Source organism: Schistocerca piceifrons, chromosome 8 (genome assembly GCF_021461385.2).
Source record: "Schistocerca piceifrons isolate TAMUIC-IGC-003096 chromosome 8, iqSchPice1.1, whole genome shotgun sequence".
In the NCBI taxonomy this organism is placed as follows: Eukaryota; Metazoa; Arthropoda; class Insecta; order Orthoptera; family Acrididae; genus Schistocerca; species Schistocerca piceifrons.
The window spans coordinates 37,191,755-37,212,627 of NC_060145.1; the positions used below are offsets into that span (position 1 = coordinate 37,191,755).

The 20,873-nt window shown below is 42.4% G+C and overlaps 1 protein-coding gene across 1 annotated transcript; it reads right to left on the reverse strand.

Annotated features, from left to right (window-relative positions):
• Positions 1-5,693: 5,693 nt before the first annotated feature.
• On the reverse strand, positions 5,694-18,456 carry LOC124711553. Its single transcript, XM_047241689.1, has 2 exons — positions 18,349-18,456; positions 5,694-6,198 (listed from the first exon to the last, which is right to left on the reverse strand). Exons 1-2 carry the CDS (start codon positions 18,454-18,456, stop codon positions 5,920-5,922), a joined length of 387 nt encoding a protein of 128 aa, XP_047097645.1. The 3' UTR covers positions 5,694-5,919.
• Between the last annotated feature and the right edge of the window lie 2,417 nt (positions 18,457-20,873).

The following is a 20,873-nucleotide window of genomic DNA, read 5'->3' on the forward strand; positions in this document are numbered from 1 at the left end:
AGATTTCCCTCCGTTGTGGTTTCCACCTACGGTACGGCTATTTGTATCGTTGAGGCACGCAAGCCTCCCAACCAACGGCAAAGTCCATGGTTCATAGGGGGAAGGATGTAAAATTATTGTCAGAATTTACTTATCTAATTACCCAGTAGCAGCTATTAAAATATACGTAACCAAGTTGTGCTTACACTATGCAAATTCCTGACTTTTAGGTACGGCATCCATACTGATTATTAAAGTTTGGGTACTAGAAATTACCAAGTTCTTAATTATGCCGTTTACATATTTGCTATAGGTGTCATCGGGTTTAGAAAATTTAGCTCAATAGTGTATTAACATATTCCAGAGACATATAGTGATTTATTCACAATATGAGCTGAAAGATTGGTCTCGTTGAAATTTCTAACTAAATATAATTCCTGAATTAATTAGGTTTGAGCTAAAATAAAGATTTCTTCGAAACAAGCAAAAATTGGTCCACAGATTAGAGGTAATTTACTTTTCTGAATCTGTTTATTAGCTCAGTTTATTTTTATTGATGCTTTCTAGATAAGTAACTTTGAAATGCAATAGCATTTGAAATACATCTTTTCCACCAAAACTAATTAATAAAAAACGTTCATAACAGAGAATTGGATAATGTGAATAAATAGTTTCCACAGGGGAAAATAATTTACACTTATTTGTAAATTTATCTAATGTATGCTTGGATAACAGATTCTGTTATAGAAATTTTGGGAAAGAATAACAGTAAGAAAAGAAAAATGACTTGGTACACATCCTATATATTATAATGAAGAGTGTAAATGACAAAGTAAGGTGGTGGAGGGCAAACCTGCTTTTTCACATGCTCACAGACTTTTATCACAGGAGTGATTGATGCTCAAGCTTCTGAGCACTATTTAGACCCCTTACAGGTTTGTTAATTCTGTAGCTACTCATATTTATTGTGTCAAGCGTCCTTTGTCAGAATATTTTGCTTACTTTGCATTTAGTTCCTGCACACCATTACGACAGCTAAATATACATCCTCTTTACTTATGATATAACAGTTGATTTTCAGATGTTAAAATAGCCTCATGGTAGATCCATATCGTTTGTTTTAGCTTCTTGTTCATCTGTCTGTCCCGTCATTATTTTTAATGCTGTTTTCATAACTCTGTTTCTCATGTATGCTATAGGAACAATGGGTTTCTACCGCCAGACTGATAAGTACCTAGTGAGATAGAGCAGTGGTAAGTATCGTAAGAGACACCTACACTCCAGTCGGCTAAATTACGATGAATAAGTAATCATAAGCCTTATAGTCCTGAAATCAGGCAATCGGTTTCCAAACACAATCGAGACAAGTTCAGGAAATGTACATCTACATCCGAAAGCGAAAAACTTCTCTGCTGGTCAGTTTCATCTACATACACACACTAATTATGATAAACATAGCGCTATACGTGTGAAACGACTGGAGAGCTCACTATTTGCCAAAACTGAAAGAGATTGAAGCAATTATTACACAACTTTCTAACATAGATATTGAGAGTCTCGAGCAGCGAACGTCCCTGAGTCACTATTTAAAACGTAGGTAAAAAAACGGATAAACAGAAATACACACCAGTACAGACAACCTCCACCTGCTGCAGTGTCATAGAGCACATTCGTGCCTCGATCATTATGACGATGTAGGAGGAAAAGAAGCATCTCTCAAATAATCAGTGCAGTTTATTGTATGTACCTATGATATAGTGTCTTTGTTCACTATGGTTCTAGTTGATGAAGCTCTCTCTCATATAGCCGATATGTTCCCTACTGATATAGTGGCCTTGTTCCAACTCTATCTGTCCTCGACCTATTTTCAGTCCAATGGCGAATTTTATGAACAGATTCATGGGGTAGCCATGGGAATCCCCCTAAGCCCCGCAATTGCGAATTTTTTCATGGAATATTTTGAACATCAAGGACTGCAGTCGGCCAAAAAAAGCCCCTCGAAGTGGTATCGGTATGTGGATGATACCTTTGTAATATGGAATCGTGAGGAAGAAAACTTGAATGATTTCCTGGTGCACTTAAATAGCATTAACCCAAAGATCAAATTTACTATGGAGAAAGAGAAGAACGGACAACTTAACCTTTTGGATGTATCAGTTATCAAACGGGCGGATGGGACTTACTAGCCAAGTTTCAGGTGGACACTATTTTCAGACTTACTAAGAAGATTAGTGAATGCCTAAGATCAAGCCCGGAAGTGTTTACTGATGATGATGTACCTATGATAGTTTCTTCAGTTATGTTGAAAGAGTATTGTAGTGTTTTTAAACTCTTACTGACTCCTATACAACCAGACAGTCAAATATGATTCGTAACAAAATCGATGCTATTGCGTGAATAAAACTACAACGTAATTGGCAACGGGACCGTTTAATTCGAAAAGAGGTTAATTCTACTTCTAAAGAAAGACTTCAACGGCATCCGTTGTTTCAATTTGCATTTCGAGGTGAATTTGAGTTGTTGATGTTGTTGATCTTCAGTCCAGAGACTGGTTTGATGCAGCTCTTCATGCTACTGTACCCTGTGCAAGCTTCTTCCATTCCGAATAACTACTGCAACCTACCCCTTCTGAATCTGCTTAGTGTATTCATCTCTTGATCTACCTCTAAGAATTCTATCCTCCAAGATTCCCTCCAATACTAACCTGATGGGCACTTGGTGTCTCAGAATATGTTCTACCATCCGGTCCCTTCTTATAGTCAAGTTGTGCCACAATTTCCTCTCCTCCGCAGTTCAATTCAATACCTCCTCATTTAAATAACTTTAAACTAACTTTAAAATATCTATTTCCCTTCTTAAATTTCCTAACCTACCTGCCCGGTTAAGGAATCTGGCATTCCTCACTCCGATAAGTAGAACGCCAGTTTTGTTTCTGCTGATAAATGGTTCAAATGGCTCAGAGCACTATGAGACCTAACATCTGAGGTCTCAGTCTCCTATAACTTAGAACTAATCAAACCTAACTAACCGATGGACATCACACACATCCATTCCCGAGGAAGAATTCGAACCTGCGACCGTAGCGGTCGCGCGGTTACAGACTGTAGCGCCTAGAACCGCTCGGCCACACTGGCCGGCCTGCTGATAACGACGTCCTCCTGAGTAGTCCCCGCCAACAGATCCGAATGGGGGACTATTTCACCTCCGGAACATTTTACCCAAGAGGACGCCATCATCACTTAACCACACAGTAAAGCTGCATGTCCTCGCGAAAAATTACGGCTGTAGTCTCCCCTTGCTTTCAGCCATTTGCAGCAGTGTCGTTTTGGTTGATGTTACAAGGCGAGATCAGTCAATGATGCAGACTGTTGCCCCTGAAACTACTAGAAAGACTGCTGCCCATTTTCAGAACCCACACATTTGTCTGGCCTCTCAACAGATAACCCTCCGTTGTGGTTGAACCTGTGGTATGGCTACCTGTATCGCTGAGGCACTCAAGCCTCCCCACCAATGGCAAGGTCCATGGTTCATTGACGGAGGGGATGGGGGGGGGGAATATGGCGGCTATACCAATCCCCAATCCCACGAAGTTTGTTGGGAACTAGAGATAATCTTATGACACACTAGATGAAGATTCTTAGTGCAGTATATTACACAAGGCGCAGGAGCGTTCCCAGTGGCGACTCTGTGAACAAAGAGTTTTTCAGGATATTCAGTGTATATGAAGATGGGGAACTGTTTGAAATACATCACCTAAGACAGTCAACTTAAAACTGCACTATCACTCGATTCAGACATAATGTTACGCACTGATATCAGTATATTTGTTTTTAACACCGTTTAAAACTAAAAATGACCCACAAAACCACCTACTGAATAATGAAGTCAACTGGCATCCGCAGCGTAATGCCCCTGTGATTCCTTCGTGGATGAGGTTTGAGACCAGAGTCACGTCTTCAGTTATTGAGTCCACTGCTCAGTGCCCATCAATCTTTCATCTTACAATCTTTTAATGTCGGTGCACACAGGCGAGCTGTTCTATATATTTCCTACATTTTGCTCCCTTTTTCTCTTCCCTCCTCTGTCTTATTACTCCCTTCCCCCTCCCTGTACCTCTCCTATGTACCATCATCAGCCTCTCCATGTTTTACTTCTTGTATCTCTCTGACTCCCTGTACCTCACTGACGCAACTTTTTTGGATTCCGTACATAATTCGGTAAAAATGGAACCCTTATAGAATTACTGTCTGTATGTCTCTCCTACTGTTTAAAATCCTTTTTTCTTCAGTGGCAGGCAAATTTATGTTACATACCGAGATTTGTGGTCCCCTGGCGGTGCAAAACATTGAAGCTTGAAAGTCACTGCAGTCAAAAGATACAGCCGTTTATTTCACATATTCTGATACTCGCAAACTCACTCATAAAAACCTATAGGATAATTCTCGTTGGCCGGAATCAAGGATTTGCCAAAAAGGAAGTTTTCGCAGTACGTAAAAAGGGAAAAATTCGAAAACGTTAACTATATATTTGTAATTGTATAACACGAAAAACAATTTTCTTTTGTAATTTATTATCTGACTCTGCCTGTTCGTCCGTCTGTTTCTCAGGAAGTCGTAGACGTAACAAATTTAAATCTAAGTCACAAGTCAAGGTGAACAGGCCCTTGACGGTGTAATAAATGGAAGCTCCTAAGAAAATGGCACCAAAATATATGGATATATAGGCCACATATTATGATACTCGTACAGTCACCCATCAAAACCTACAGGGTAATTCCCGTTGAACTATAATTATGAAATATGGTGGAAAGGAAGGTTTCACAGTGCAGTTAAAGAAAAAATCCGAAAATGGTTAATTTGTAATTATCTCAGAGGAGAAAATATTTCTTTTGTCGTATGTTATATGACGCCAAGCTTGAAATTGGAACGGTCAGTAGTTCTGCATTAAGGTTGATCGGCTCGAAATGGAAAAAATCAAGCATCAGGCAAGGAATGATATTAATGCTCATACGACGCGTATCGGAATATAGCTATTATCATATGCCTAGGAGTGATTACTGCACGTGTATGTGGTGTTTCAAGTTGTACGTAAAACAGACATTGGCGGTCTAGTGCTGATTGCTGAACTACTGACTGTCATTATAAAGGTGCCTGCCACGTGCCTGATCTTATGTCACATTTACATCACTGGAATTAAATCATTCTCGACAATCTTGTAATCCCTGGGACCAATATCTTGGCAATATCAGTGTCGATACAGGCAAAGATGGTCACAATTCTCGATTCCCGTATTGGATGAAATGTCTATATATATAATTTAATTTCTACGGTACCCTCAGTGAGCGTGTTCTACTTGCTTATGGCCAACTTCTTCACATTCTCTAGCCTCTGCTTATCTCGTATTCTACCACTACATCACTGGCAGCCTCTGTTTCTTACCTCTCTCTCATTCCCTTTCTCTCTGTTTATCATTATTTTCTTCCACTGTACCTAACTCTGCTTCTTCTATCATAGTCTTCCCCACCTCCTCCATCTCTCTCTCTCGCTCCCTCTCTCTCTTTCTCTCATGCAAACACATGTGTACAGTGTGCACATACATAGATATGCAAAGCAAATGTTGGTTTCGTTGATATTTACACTCGCTTAAATATCTGAATATGTGATTCAGCAATAAGTTGACACAGAAGGATGAAGGTTTTGGGAACCGAGAGATGATTAAAAGAAAACGTCTTTTATTATAACGGCACAGATAAGATTTCATTCGCAGAAACTGAACACATTACTACAGATTCGTAACTGCAAAATATGTAGCAAACCGGATCATTTGATGGACCATAAGGGAGCTCAGAACTACTGGTAGTTACAGACACCAACTGCAGACGGGACGAAAGGACACGGGTAGACGCCAGGGTAGCCTTCAAGGAATTAGGTGTAGCTGGGTTTATTGACAGAAGGGTGTTTGTTGCTCAGTACAAGGTGCAGGAAGGAAGGTTCCGATGGGGTTTTTGGCAGAGGGAAAGCCAGTGCTGTTTAAAACAACAACGGGGTTGAAGCTGTTTTCGGCGACTTTCACTCCGCTGACACCGAACGTACGAGGAACGCCGCTGTCCATACGTCTCTCGCGCTGGTGGGGCCTCTGGCTGACGATGGCGCCACCGGGCAGCGTTAACAAGCCAGCGTTGGCGGCTGCCACCACGGACAGGATCACCACGGCGAACACCTGCGGGCAACATGCACAGGCTAAAGCCGAGCCACCCATGGAACTGGAAGGAACGGCTAATAATGCTGCCGTGAAATGGTCGTCAGTTCAAACTTGACGGAACGTCAACTCATCGTCACTTCACCTTACCCCAGCAAGGAGAGGACAAAGTGAGGGTATGAGGCACCGCCCGTGATACAAAATCTCATAATATTGTAATTAGGCTGTTTAGGTTTTTATGTTGGTAACGTCACGTAGCGCTCTGTATGAAAATCACTGGCTGTGCTGTGTGCAGTCTGTGGCTGGTTGGCATTGTTGGAATATTTGCTATTGTAGTGTTGGGCAGTTGGATGTGAACAATGCGTAGCGTTGCGCAGTTTCAGGTGAGCCGCCGACAGTGGTGGATGTGTGGGGAGAGTTGGCAGAATTTTGAGAGCGGACTATCTGGACGTGTCTCCATCAGAAAGACTAAATTTGTAATACTGGATATCATGAACTTATATATACATATGAAAACTTCTGAACATTATTAAGGTAAATATATTGTTTGTTCTCTATCAAAATCTTTCATTTGCTAACTATACCTATCATTAGTTAGTGCCTCCAGTAGTTTGAATCTTTTATTTAGCTGACAGTATTGGAACTCGCTGTATTGCAGTAGTTCTAGTAACGAAGATTTTTGTGAGGTAAGTGATTCATGAAGGTATAGGTTATTGTTAGTCACGGCCATTAATTTGTAGGGATTATTGAAAGTCAGACTGCGTTGCGCTAAAATTATTGTGTGTCAGTTTAGTGTTGATCAGAATTAGTAAGGAGAGAAATGTCTGAGTACGTTCAGTTTTGCTCAGCTGTTTGAAAATCAAATAACGTAAGGGGTTTATCAGCACAGTAATTCATAGATTTTTCTAAGGGGAAGTTTCATATGTCGACCCTTAGTAGAGGATACCGTACTGGAATCTTCTGATTTTGTGTAATTAGTGTAGCTATTGTTTATTGCTAGAGCGTAATTGTAGAGAGAATTTCCTTTGTAGTTGTAGTTTTTCATTGTTGTACAGTAAAACACTAATGGCTTGCATGTAGATTTGCACCAAGTATTTCGCAGCTGCGCTTGCAATTAACTAGATACTATTTTCAGTGCTATGTTAATGTGTTTTCTTATTTTTGCTCTTCAAATTGTGCTTTTCTTGTTATCGTGTGAAATACGTGATAATTATGGCGTGTGAAAAACGTAACGCTATGCTCCAAAGTAAATTGAGAAATGATAGTGACGACGAGAGCAGCTTATTAGCGCCACCGTGTAATGAATTAACAGACATTCAAAGTAGTTCAAAAATATTGCCGGTTCAAATGCACTGCCGAATAGCTCTGAGGAACATGTTTCAGACACCAGTGCATTTGTTTTACAATTAATGCAACAAATGCGACAAAAGCTTCAAAAGTTAGACACAATGGAACAACACCACAGATTGCACACAGCACAGCCAGTGATTTTCATACGCTACGTGACGTTACCAACATAAAAACCTAAACAGCCTACTTAGAATATTGTATCAGACTTAAGGAACTATATGTGATAAGGTTTGTTAATGACGAAAGAAAACTACATAAGAGGTATAGTACAAGCATTAAGGAATTAGCGGTGATAAAGTACAGGGTGATTCAAAAAGAATACCACAACTTTAGGAATTTAAAACTCTGCAACGACAAAAGGCAGAGCTAAGCACTATCTGTCGGCGAATTACGGGAGCTATAAAGTTTCATTTAGTTGTACATTTGTTCGCTTGAGGCGCTGTTGACTAGGCGTCAGCGTCAGTTGATGCTAAGATGGCGACCGCTGAACAAAAAGCTTTTTGTGTTATTGAGTACGGCAGAAGTGAATCGACGACAGTTGTTCAGCGTTCATTTCGAACGAAGTATGGTGTTAAACCTCCTGATAGGTGGTGTATTAAACGTTGGTATAAACAGTTTACAGAGAATGGGTGTTTGTGCAAAGGGAAAAGTTCTGGACGGCCGAGAACGAGTGACGAAAATGTAGCACGCATCCAACAAGCATTTGTTCGCAGCCGAGGAAAATCGACTCGCAGAGCTAGCAGAGAGGATGGAGCGCCACCACATTGGCACTTATCTGTCCGTAACTACCTGAACGTCAACTACCCGAGGCGATGGATCGGCCGCCAGGCAGCCCGTGACAGAGCACTTCATCACTGGCCTCCAAGAAGCCCTGGTCTTACCCCCTGCGATTTTTTCTTAAGGGGGTATGTTAAGGATATGGTGTTTCGGCCACCTCTCCCAGCCACCATTGATGATTTGAAACGAGAAATAACAGCAGCTATCCAAACTGTTACGCCTGATATGCTACAGAGAGTGTGTAACGAGTTGGAGTATCGGGTTGATATTGCTCGAGTGTCTGGAGGGGGCCATATTGAACATCTCTGAACATGTTTTTGAGTGAAAAAAAAAACCTTTTTAAATACTCTTTGTAATGATGTATAACAGAAGGTTATACTATGTTCCTTTCATTAAATACACGTTTTTAAAGTTGTGGTATTCTTTTTGAATCACCCTGTATATTAATGACAGGAGAAAATTTCATAACTAATGTTCTTGATACAGTTTGTAAATTAAACTGCTGAAAAGTGTAACAACAGGAGAAGCTTCATCCAGGCGTTTAGAAACGTCGACATTTACTTGCCGGCGAAAAGATATACAGATACAAACACATCAAATAATGTGAGCCCTTAGTTTCTCCTGCCGGATACAATGTTCACATAACTTTCGAGAATGCGGAGAGGTGACGTCGTCGGCAACCGCCAATATTTTGATAGGAGCACACCCTGCCACTTCCAAGGCAAAACTGCAGGAAGTAATCGCTGTGCAAGAGAATTTAAAACCTCGGTTTTCAGATAAACCCCGTAATGGTAACATACACATACATACACCGTAAACACCAAAGACGATGGACGTCAGGAGTTCTCTTCTAATGTTTGTGTGTAACACTGGTGGTCCCCCATATCGTGTAGCAAGACACATTGCTGCTGTTTTGAGCCTTATAGTAGGCCGGTATGAGCACCATATTAAAAACTCGGCAGATTTCTTGTGTCGATTAGAGGGAATGCCTGTGTATGAATGTGATATTCTAATCAGTATTGATGTGATCTTTCTATTCACTCGTATTCCTATGTCTGATTTGTTACCGTTGATTCTGTTTAGGGGTGGTGCTAAATTAACGAACCTATTTCCACATGTGTTGACTTCCACTTACTTTTTATCCAACGACCAGCGCTACGAGCAGAGGGATAGAATTGCGGTGGGAAGCCTGTTGTCACGTGTTATTACCAATATGTTTACGGAAGATTTCGAGGAACGTGCATTCAAGTCGGTGGCTTTGTAATGGGCGAAATTTTTTCACATATGTGGACGATACTTTTGCTGTTTGCTCTCGTTGCGGTGAGTATGTGGACGACTTTTTAGAACACCTGAATTCAATCCATCCAAATATCCGTTTCACGATGGAGGTGGATGTGGTGGTCAGGAGGAAGGTGAAAGGTACGTTGGGACGTACCGCTTTTAGGGAGTCTGCTCACACTGACTTGTATCTGCAGGTTGATAGTCGTCAACATCCGGCTCAACATCAAGAGTACCTTATACCCTGGTTCACATGGCCCATGTCAATTTGGTCCCTGAGACGTTGTCCGCTGAGTTAGCCCATCCCAAAGTCACCTTTCGTGGGAATGGTTATAGTGAAAGGTTAGACGTTCGTCGCTGCTATCTACCTACTAGGTACCGGGTGAGTGATGATAACACCTAGGTGGCAACAAAATCTACGGCTTTCTGCTTTACGCAGGGAGCATTTCGAACAGGATTGGTCGTATTTTGCGAAAATATGTCGTGAAGTGTGTGTTTCAATCACCAACTAAGGTCAGTGTCATTTTAGGTTCCGTAAAGGATGATATCTATTTGCGTAAGGCGGGAGTCTACCGTCCTCCGTGCAGTTGTGGCATGTCATGTATTGGTCAGACTATCAAGGCTGTAGAGGACGGGCGTACTGAGCATAAACGGCACTCACGTTTACAACAGCCGAACAAATCCGGCTTTGCAGAAGATTGTCTTGGCATCGGTTATTCTATGGAATGTAACGACACGGAGTTCGTGTCATGGTATCGTTGTTGCTAAGGGTAGAGTTACGAACTCCACCACAGAACACTGACGGACCATGCAGGACGACTTGTGCATCTACATGATTCTCAGTATTGATAGAAATATTTTCTATTGCCTTATAGACTGTAAGACGATTACGCCTTCTCCTCCTTTAGTATCGTGGCATCTTCTGTGTGAGCGGTTCAGTGCCGTAGCTAGAGCGGCTGCACGAAGACTGACGTATTCTCAACAGAATTATTACTTAAATACACTCCTGGAAATAGAAAAAAGAACACATTGACACCGGTGTGTCAGACCCACCATACTTGCTCCAGACACTGCGAGAGGGCTGTACAAGCAATGATCACACGCACGGCACAGCGGACACACCAGGAACCGCGGTATTGGCCGTCGAATGGCGCTAGCTGCGCAGCATTTGTGCACCGCCGCCGTCAGTGTCAGCCAGTTTGCCGTGGCATACGGAGCTCCATCGCAGTCTTTAACACTGGTAGCATGCCGCGACAGCGTGGACGTGAACCGTATGTGCAGTTGACGGACTTTGAGCGAGGGCGTATAGTGGGCATGCGGGAGGCCGGGTGGACGTACCGCCGAATTGCTCAACACGTGGGGCGTGAGGTCTCCACAGTACATCGATGTTGTCGCCAGTGGTCGGCGGAAGGTGCACGTGCCCGTCGACCTGGGACCGGACCGCACCGCCACTTCCCAGCAAATTAGGGACACTGTTGCTCCTGGGGTATCGGCGAGGACCATTCGCAACCGTCTCCATGAAGCTGGGCTACGGTCCCGCACACCGTTAGGCCGTTTTCCGCTCACGCCCCAACATCGTGCAGCCCGCCTCCAGTGGCGTCGCGACAGGCGTGAATGGAGGGACGAATGGAGACGTGTCGTCTTCAGCGATGAGAGTCGCTTCTGCCTTGGTGCCAATCATGGTCGTATGCGTGTTTGGCGCCGTGCAGGTGAGCGCCACAGTCAGGACTGCATACGACCGAGGCACACAGGGCCAACTCCCGGCATCATGGTGTGTGGGGGTGGTGGTTAGTGTTTAACGTCCCGTCGACAACGAGGTCATTAGAGACGGAGCGCAAGCTCGGGTTAGGGAAGGATTGGGAAGGAAATCGGCCGTGCCCTTTCAAAGGAACCATCTCGGCATTCGCCTGAAACGATTTAGGGAAATCACGGAAAACCTAAATCAGGATGGCCGGAGACGGGATTGAACCGTCGTCCTCCCGAATGCGAGTCCAGTGTGCTAACCACTGCGCCACCTCGCTCGGTCCGATGCATCATGGTGTGAGGAGCGATCTCCTACACTGGCTGTACACCACTGGTGATCGTCGAGGGGACACTGAATAGTGCACGGTACATCCAAACCGTCATCGAACCCATCGTTCTACCATTCCTAGACCGGCAAGGGAACTTGCTGTTCCAACAGGTCAATGCACGTCCGCATGTATCCCGTGCCACCCAACGTGCTCTAGAAGGTGTAAGTCAACTACCCTGGCCAGCAAGATCTCCGGATCTGTCCGCCATTGAGCATGTTTGGGACTGGATGAAGCGTCGTCTCACGCGGTCTGCACGTCCAGCACGAACGCTGGTCCAACTGAGGCGCCAGGTGGAAATGGCATGGCAAGCCGTTCCACAGGACTATATCCAGCATCTCTACGATCGTCTCCATGGGAGAATAGCAGCCTGCATTGCTGCGAAAGGTGGATATACACTGTACTAGTGCCGACATTGTGCATGCTCTGTTGCCTGTGTCTATGTGCCTGTGGTTCTGTCAGTTTGATCATGTGATGTATCTGACCCCAGGAATGTGTCAGTAAAGTTTCCCCTTCCTGGGACAATGAATTCACGGTGTTCTTATTTCAATTTCCAGGAGTGTAGTTAAAACTGTTGCATCCTTGAGCCCCCGGTTCTCGATGTACATCTACAGGTTCTCGGCCGACGCCAGCGATCAGATATTTTCCTAGTCCTGTCTCTGCGTGTTATCCCGTACGCGTGCTGTAGTCTTTCTAACAGCATGCGTACCCGTTGGTTTGTTTGTAAACAGAGGTAGGTAAGCGGTTGCGTAATCGCTGAGTGTATCCCATGTGGCTGATGCAATATACTGAGCAACAGCACTGGACCACTCACACAGAAGATGCCTCGACAGTATAGGAGGAGAAGGCATACTCGCCTTACAGTCTATAAAGCAATGGACAATATTTCTACCAATACTGAGAATCACGTAGGTGTTCAAGTCATCCTGCATGGCCTACATCTACATCTACATCTACATCTACATTTATACCCCGCAAGCCACCCAACGGTGTGTGGCGGAGGGCACTTTACGTGCCACTACCATTACCTCCCTTTCCTGTTCCAGTCGCGTATGGTTCGCGGGATGAACGACTGTCTGAAAGCCTCCGTGCGCGCTCTAATCTCTCTAATTTTACATTCGTGATCTCCTCTGGAGGTATAAGTAGGGGGAAGCAATATATTCGATACCTCATCCAGAAACGCACCCTCTCGAAACCTGGCGAGCAATCTACACCGCGATGCAGAGCGCATCTCTTGCAGAGTCTGCCACTTGAGTTTGTTAAACATCTCCGTAACGCTATCACGGTTACCAAATAACCCTGTGACGAAACCTGCCGCTCTTCTTTGGATCTTCTCTATCTCCTCCGTCAAACCGATCTGGTACGGATCCCACACTGATGAGCAGTACTCAAGTATAGGTAGAACGAGTGTTTTGTAGGCCACCTCCTTTTTTGATGGGCTACATTTTCTAAGGACTCTCCCAATGAATCTCAACCTGGTACCCGCCGTACCAACAATTAATTTTGTATGACCATTACACTTCAAATCGTTCCGCACGCATACTCCCAGATATTTTACAGAACTAACTGCTACCAGTGTTTGTTCCGCTATCATATAATCATACAATAAAGGATCCTTCTTTCTATGTATTCGCAATACATTACATGTCTATGTTAAGGGTCAGTTGCCACTCCCTGCACCAAGCGCCTATCCACTGCAGATCTTCCTGCATTTCGCTACAATTTTCTAATACTGCAACTTCTCTGTATACTACAGCATCATCCGCGAAAAGCCGCATGGCACTTCCGTCACTATCTACTAAACCATTTATGTTGTTGTTGTTGTTGTGGTCTTCAGTCCTGAGACTGCTTTGATGCAGCTCTCCATGCTACTCTATCCTATGCAAGCTTCTTAATCTCCCAGTACCTACTGCAACATACATCCTTCTGAATCTGCTTAGTATATTCACCTCTTGGTCTCCCTCTACGATTTTTACCCTCCACGCTGCCCTCCAATACGAAATTGGTGATCCCTTGATGCCTCAGAACGTCTCCTACCAACCGATCACTTCTTCTGGTCAAGTTGTGCCACAAACTTCTCCCCAATCCTATTCAATACTTCCTCATTAGTTACGTGATCTACCCATCTAATCTTTAGCATTCTTTTGTAGCACCACATTTCGAAAGCTTCTATTCTCTTCTTGTCCAAACTATTTATCGTCCATGTTTCACTTCCATACATCGCTACACTCCATACAAATACTTTCAGAAACGACTTCCTGACACTAAAATCTATACTCGATGTTAACAAATTTCTCTTCTTCAGAAACGCTTTCCTTGCCATAGCAAGTCTACATTTTATATCCTCTCTACTTCGACCATCATCAGTTATTTTGCTCCCCAAATAGCAAAACTCCTTTACTACCTTAAGTGTCTCATTTCCTAATCTAATTCCCTCAGCATCACCCAACTTAATTCGACTACATTGCATTATCCTCGTTTTGCTTTTGTTGATGTTCATCTTATATCCTCCTTTCAAGACACTGTCCATTCCGTTCAACTGCTCTTCCAAGTCCTTTGCTGTCTCTGACAGAATTACAATGTCATCGGCGAACATCAAAGTTTTTATTTCTTCTCCATGGATTTTAATACCTACTCCAAATTTTTCTTTTGTTTCCTTTACTGCTTGCTCAATATACAGAATGAACAACATCGGGGAGAGGCTACAAACCTGTCTTACTCCCTTCCCAACCACTGCTTCCCTTTCATGTCCCTCGACTCTTATAACTGCCATCTGGTTTCTGTACAAATTGTAAATAGCCTTTCGCTCCCTGTATTTTACCCCTGCCACCTTTAGAATTTGAAAGAGAGTATTCCAGTCAACATTGTCAAAAGCTTTCTCTAAGTCTACAAATGCTAGAAACGTAGGTTTGCCTTTCCTTAATCTTTCTTCTAAGATAAGTCGTAAGGTCAGTATTGCCTCACGTGTTCCAGTGTTTCTACAGAATCCAAACTGATCTTCCCCGAGGTTGGCTTCTACTAGTTTTTCCATTCGACTGTAAAGAATACGTGTTAGTATTCTGCAGCTGTGACTTATTAAACTGATAGTTCGGTAATTTTCACATCTGTCAACACCTGCTTTCTTTGGGATTGGAATTATTATATTCTTCTTGAAGTCTGAGGGTATTTCGCCTGTTTCATACATCTTGCTCACCAGATGGTAGAGTTTTGTCAGGACTGGCTCTCCCAGGGCCGTCAGAAGTTCCAATTGAACTTGTTTCGACTCAGGTCTTTCAGTGCTCTGTCAAACTCTTCACGCAGTATCGTATCTCCCATTTCATCGTCACCTACGTCTTCTTCCATTTCCATAATATTGTCCTCAAGTACATCGCCCTTGTATAGACCCTCTATATAATCCTTCCACCTTCCTGCTTTCCCTTCTTTGCTTAGAACTGGGCTTCCATCTGAGCTCTTGCTATTCATACAAGTCGTTCTCTTATCTCCAAAGGTCTCTTTAATTTTCCTGTAAGCAGTATCTATCTTACCCCTAGTGAGATAAGCCTCTACATCCTTACATTTGTCCTCTAGCCATCCCAGCTTAGCCATTTTGCGCTTCCTGTCGATCTCATTCTTGAGATGTTTGTATTCCTTTTTGCCTGCTACGTTTACTGCATTTTTATATATTCTCCTTTCATCAATTAAATTCAATATTTCTTCTGTTACCCAAGGATTTCCACTAGCCCTCGTCTTTTTACCTACTTGATCCTCTGCTGCCTTCACTACTTCATCCCTCAAAGCTACCCATTCTTCTTCTACTGTATTTCTTTGCCCCATTCCTGTCAATTGTTCCCTTATGCTCTCCCTGAAACTCTGTACAATCTCTGGTTCTTTCAGTTTATCCAGGTCCCATCTCCTTAAATTCCCACCTTTTTGCAGTTTCTTCAGTTTTAATCTACAGGTCATAACCAATAGATTGTGGTCAGAGTCCACATCTGCCCCTGCAAATGTCTTACAATTTAAAACCTGGTTCCTAAATCTCTGTCTTACCATTATATAATCTATCTGATACCTTTTAGTATCTCCAGGGTTCTTCCATGTATACAACCTTCTTTCATGATTCTTAAACCAAATATTAGCTATGATTATGTTGTGCTCTGTGCAAAATTCTACCAGGCGGCTTCCTCTTTCATTTCTTAGCCCCAAATCAATATTCACCTTCTACGTTTCCTTCTCTCTCCTTTCCTACACTCGAATTCCAGTCACCCATGACTATTAAATTTTCGTCTCCCTTCACTATCTGAATAATTTCTTTTATTTCATCATACATTTCTTCAATTTCTTCGTCATCTGCAGAGCTAGTTGGCATATAAACTTGTACTACTGTAGTAGGTGTGGGCTTCGTATCTAACTTGGCCACAATAATGCGTTCAGTATGCTGTTTGTAGTAGCTTACCCGCATACCTATTTTGCTATTCATTATTAAACCTACTCCTGCTTTACCCCTTATGTATATTGTGAAAAGCAATGGTCCATAACACTCCCCTGTGGTACGCCAGAGGTTACTTTAACGTCTGTAGACGTCTCTCCATTGATAACAACATGCTGTGTTCTGTTTGCTAAAAACTCTTCAATCCAGCAACACAGCTGGTCTGATATTCTGTAGGCTCTTACTTTGTTTATCAGGCGACAGTGCGGAACTGTATCGAACGCCTTCCGGATGTCAAGAAAAATAGCATCTACCTGGGAGCCTGTATCTAATATTTTCTGGGTCTCATGAACAAATAAAGCGAGTTGGGTCTCACACGATCGCTGTTTCCGGAATCCATGTTGATTCCTACTTAGTAGATTCTGGGTTTCCAAAAACGACATGATACTCGAGCAAAAAACATGTTCTAAAATTCTACAACAGATCGACGTCAGAGATATAGGTCTATAGTTTTGCGCATCTGCTCGACGACCCTTCTTGAAGACTCGGACTACCTGTGCTCTTTTCCAATCACTTGGAACCTTCCGTTACTCTAGAGATTTGCGGTACACGGCTGTTACAAGGGGAGCAAGTTCTTTCGCGTTCTCTGTGTAGAATCGAATTGGTATCCCGTCAGGTCCAGTGGACTTTCCTCTGTTGAGTGATTCCAGTTGCTTTACTATTCCTTGGACACTTATTTCGATGTCAGCCATTTTTTTCGTTTGTGCGAGGATTTAGAGAAGGAACTGCAGTGCGGTCTTCCTCTGTGAAACAGCTTTGGAAAAAGTTGTTTAGTATTTCAGCTTTACGCGTGTCATCCTCTGTTTCAATGCCATCATCATCCCGGAGTGTCTGGATATGCTGTTTCGAGCCACTTACTGATTTAACGTAAGACCAGAACTTCCGAGGATTTTCTGTCAAGTCGGTACATAGAATTTTACTTTCGAATTTTTTGGTCCGTCAGTATTCTGTGGTTTTCTTAACTTTACCCTTAGCAACAACGATACCACGCAGCATGTTAATAGTTGGATCACCGTTGCTCCAGTACGTGGACCGGGAGTCGATGAAGTTGCAGGCTCAGAAAATTTTAACACCCGTGGCTTATCGGACGTTTCAAATCGCAGAGGTCTACAATAGAGATATGGGTAGGTCGTGTCACCTGTCGTCGATGCCCTTGGTTCTCAGGATTAGAAATCATCGTAAAAGAAATGAATCCGAATCTGAGCCAGTGTGGGTTATAGGTGGTGACAACTGTAAAAAAAATTGGCATAGTGTTCCTAAGGAAGCTGTTGAAATGAAATTAGCAAGTAACGTTATAAATAGAGGTGGTTAATTTTGTTTAAATTCTGTATGGTGTCCTGCTCTCTCACTTGTCAAAAACAGTGAAACAGAGTTTATGACACACCACCCGTTCATTATTAATGTCATTATTAATAACTTCTGATTTCGGTCATCTTTGGCTTATGATGGGGCTAGTGTTTAAAGAGCGCGCGAGAGCGTGGGTTTGTGTGTACGCATGTGTGTGTGTCTATGTGTCTTGTTTTATGGAGTTTCTCTGAGAACCGAAGTGCTCATCTACTGTAGTTTTCCGTTGAAGATGGCAAGGTGTGCTCATATCGAATTATCGGTGGTTGTCGATGACATTATCCGTCTGCTTTCGCATAAGTTATTTCAACATCAAACAAAATTCATAAGGCGTTACTTTGAGACTTTTTTTAGATTATTCACTGTTAAAAAAACTTTGAAAAAGTATATGGTAGACTAGAAAGTGATTGAATATGTTGGGCCGGAAGTCGAACCCAGAATCTAGGCTTCCACAGTCAAGTGTCTTAACGAGTCATCCAAACGAGACTAAGTACCTGTCCTAACAGCTTCTTCTGCTAGGAATTCTGTCATATTTACCAAACTTCAAAGAAGCTCTCATGCATTCGGCGCCGGACGGCACTGTTAGGAGAAAACGTTTCGTGGAGAAATGGGTTAGCTATAGCCCACTGTTTCTAGAGTGAAGCATACAAGTAGATGTAAGAGGAGCACAAAAGGGATTGTGTGTCCAAACTAGAAAACGGTAAGAGCATTATGATCACAATTGTGGTGTTTATTGAGATATAAAGAGCCCGATAACATGAGAGCTGACGTTAGAATATTCGAAACAGTGAAGTGTTTGTATTTCGTTTTTAGTGAAGGACTGTGCTGACAAAACGGGAGGGTTTCCCTCAGCTGAGGGATAGTAGTGCAAAGCTTGAGTATACTTACGGCATTCGTCATGTCTTGCTGAGGATGTGGGACGGTGACGTGTTCTCTGGAGTCCGGTGGGTTACCGTGTGCGTCTTTCTCTGGAGGCGTCCGCGCTTTTATGCTCATTCGGTCTCTGGTAATGGCCTCGGAGTGCTGATTTGTCGTCCCAGAGGCGACCTATGGCAGGCGGAGGGGGGAGGGACGTGTCGTCACCACGATGTGGTTTACCTTCTTTCGTCACTACTACAAGTTGTGGAAGCGTTTCTTTCATGTGCGTATAATGGCCCTCGCAGCCAGCGCCGGAGTCTGGGCAGCACAAAAAGAAATAAATCCTCAACGTGGAAGTCTAGAGGAAGGTAACACAGCGGAAACTCAACGAGAACAAAGTGTAGAGCAATTACAGCAGCTGTGAGAAAACTGTAAAAAAGTTCAAATTTGTACAGACCAAAATAACTCTTTTGTAATTAACTTCCATTTCTTTGAAGCCATCTGTTTCTCGGCTGAGCTAAATCTCCTTCTCCTACTACTATACAATTAATTACTTGTTTAATTTTACTATCATCTCCCAATCTCTTGACATGCTATGCTCGATTTACATATCCATGCTCTTTTTTTTTTTTTTTTTTTTTTTTTTTTTTAATTCCTACATTATAGCCTTGGATGAAGTTTTCGTCTCTTACTGTTGTTCTGTGTTTGATCTCTGACTGATTCCAATCCCTCTTCCTGAAATTTTCATTCCAGACAGTTGTAGTCTTTGTTTACATTCGAAGTTCGTGATTCATTTGTGTTTGTTGTGGTACGAGGGGATTATTACTTCGTAAAATTTTACCTTTGTATCCTAGACGCTCTTGTCAATTACTGTTGCTTACATTGTACCACAAAACAGCTGCAACTTAATTTACCAGTGATTCCGTTATATTGTACATTACTACGGTAATACCTACGATTTATGCTCTGTTGGTTGCTTATCTATTACTGTTCCGAAATGATTTGAAAACTTGCTTTTAATGGCCATTTCTTTAGTTTATTTCACAGAAAGTACGTGACTGTAATTGTTACGTACGAGACTTCAGAGATTGTATACAAACTAAAGACGGTTTTTTGACTTTTGAACAATTATTTGGGTGTCGAGAAAGAATGTATGTGTTGCCTAAGTTAGCTTCTCGGTATTAATTTGACAGCTTTATTAATTTCACGTTTACCTTGTTTTCTATACATAGTGCAATACAGTGCCTGAAAGGAATTATTTAAAACATTGGAGGTCACATAGGAACCGAAAACTTTGCTTAATTCTCCCGTCGCTGCTTATTATAACAATTTAGTATTTACAAATGAAAAGCATAAAACTAAGGATGTCGTACAGTCCACTGGGAGTTCCGGGAACAGGTTGACTTACATGTTGTTGTTGTTGTGGTCTTCAATCCTGAGACTGGTTTGATGCAGCTCTCCATGCTACTCTATCCTGTGCAAGCTTCTTCATCTCCCAGTACCTACTGCAACCTACATCCTTCTGAATCTGCTTAGTGTATTGATCTCTTGGTCTCCCTCTACGATTTTTACCCTCCACGCTGCCCTCCAATGCTAAATTTGTGATCCCTTGATGCCTCAAAACATGTCCTACCAACCGATCCCTTCTTCTAGTCAAGTTGTGCCACATACTTCTCTTCTCCCCAATCCTATTCAATACCTCCTCATTAGTTACGTGATCTACCCACCTTATCTTCAGCATTCTTCTGTAGCACCATATTTCGAAAGCTTCCCTTCTCTTCTTGTCCATCTGGTTATCGTCCATGTTTCACTTCCATACATGGCTACACTCCATACAAATACTTTCAGAAACGACTTCTTGACACTTAAATCTAGACTCGATGTAAACAAATTTCTCTTCTTCAGAAACGATTTCCTTGCCATTGCCAGTCTACATTTTATACCCTCTCTACTTCGACCATCATCAGTTATTTTACTCCCTAAATAGCAAAACTCCTTTACTACTTTAAGTGTCTCATTTCCTAATCTAATCCCCTCAGCATCACCCGATTTAATTTGACTACATTCCATTATCCTCGTTTTGCTTTTGTTGATGTTCATCTTATATCCTCCTTTCAAGACACTGTCCATTCCGTTCAACTGCTCTTCCAAGTCCTTTGCTGCTTCTGACAGAATTACAATGTCATCGGCGAACCTCAAAGTTTTTACTTCATCTCCATAAATTTTGATACCTACTCCGAATTTTTCTTTTGTTTCCTTTACTGCTTGCTCAATATACAGATTGAATAACATCGGGGAGAGGCTACAACCCTGTCTCACTCCTTTCCCAACCACTGCTTCCCTTTCATGCCCCTCGACTCTTATAACTGCCATCTGGTTTCTGTACAAATTGTAAATAGCCTTTCGCTCCTTGTATTGTACCTCTGCCACCTTCAGAATTTGAAAGAGTGTGTTCCAGTCAACATTGTCAAAAGCTTTCTCTAAGTCTACAAATGCTAGAAACGTTACTACATAATTGCATAAGAAACAGAAATAATTAATAAAGGAATGAAATG

What these genes read in the sequence shown, in the direction of transcription:
- LOC124711553 (XM_047241689.1), bottom strand. Translation starts at nt 18,456, where the DNA reads ATGAGCATAAAAGCGCGGACGCCTCCAGAGAAAGACGCACACGGTAAC. An exon ending in AGCAAGACATGACGAATGCC is followed by an intron (nt 6,199 to 18,348) that starts GTAAGTATACTC and finishes TGTTGCCCGCAG; the next exon opens with GTGTTCGCCGTGGTGATCCT.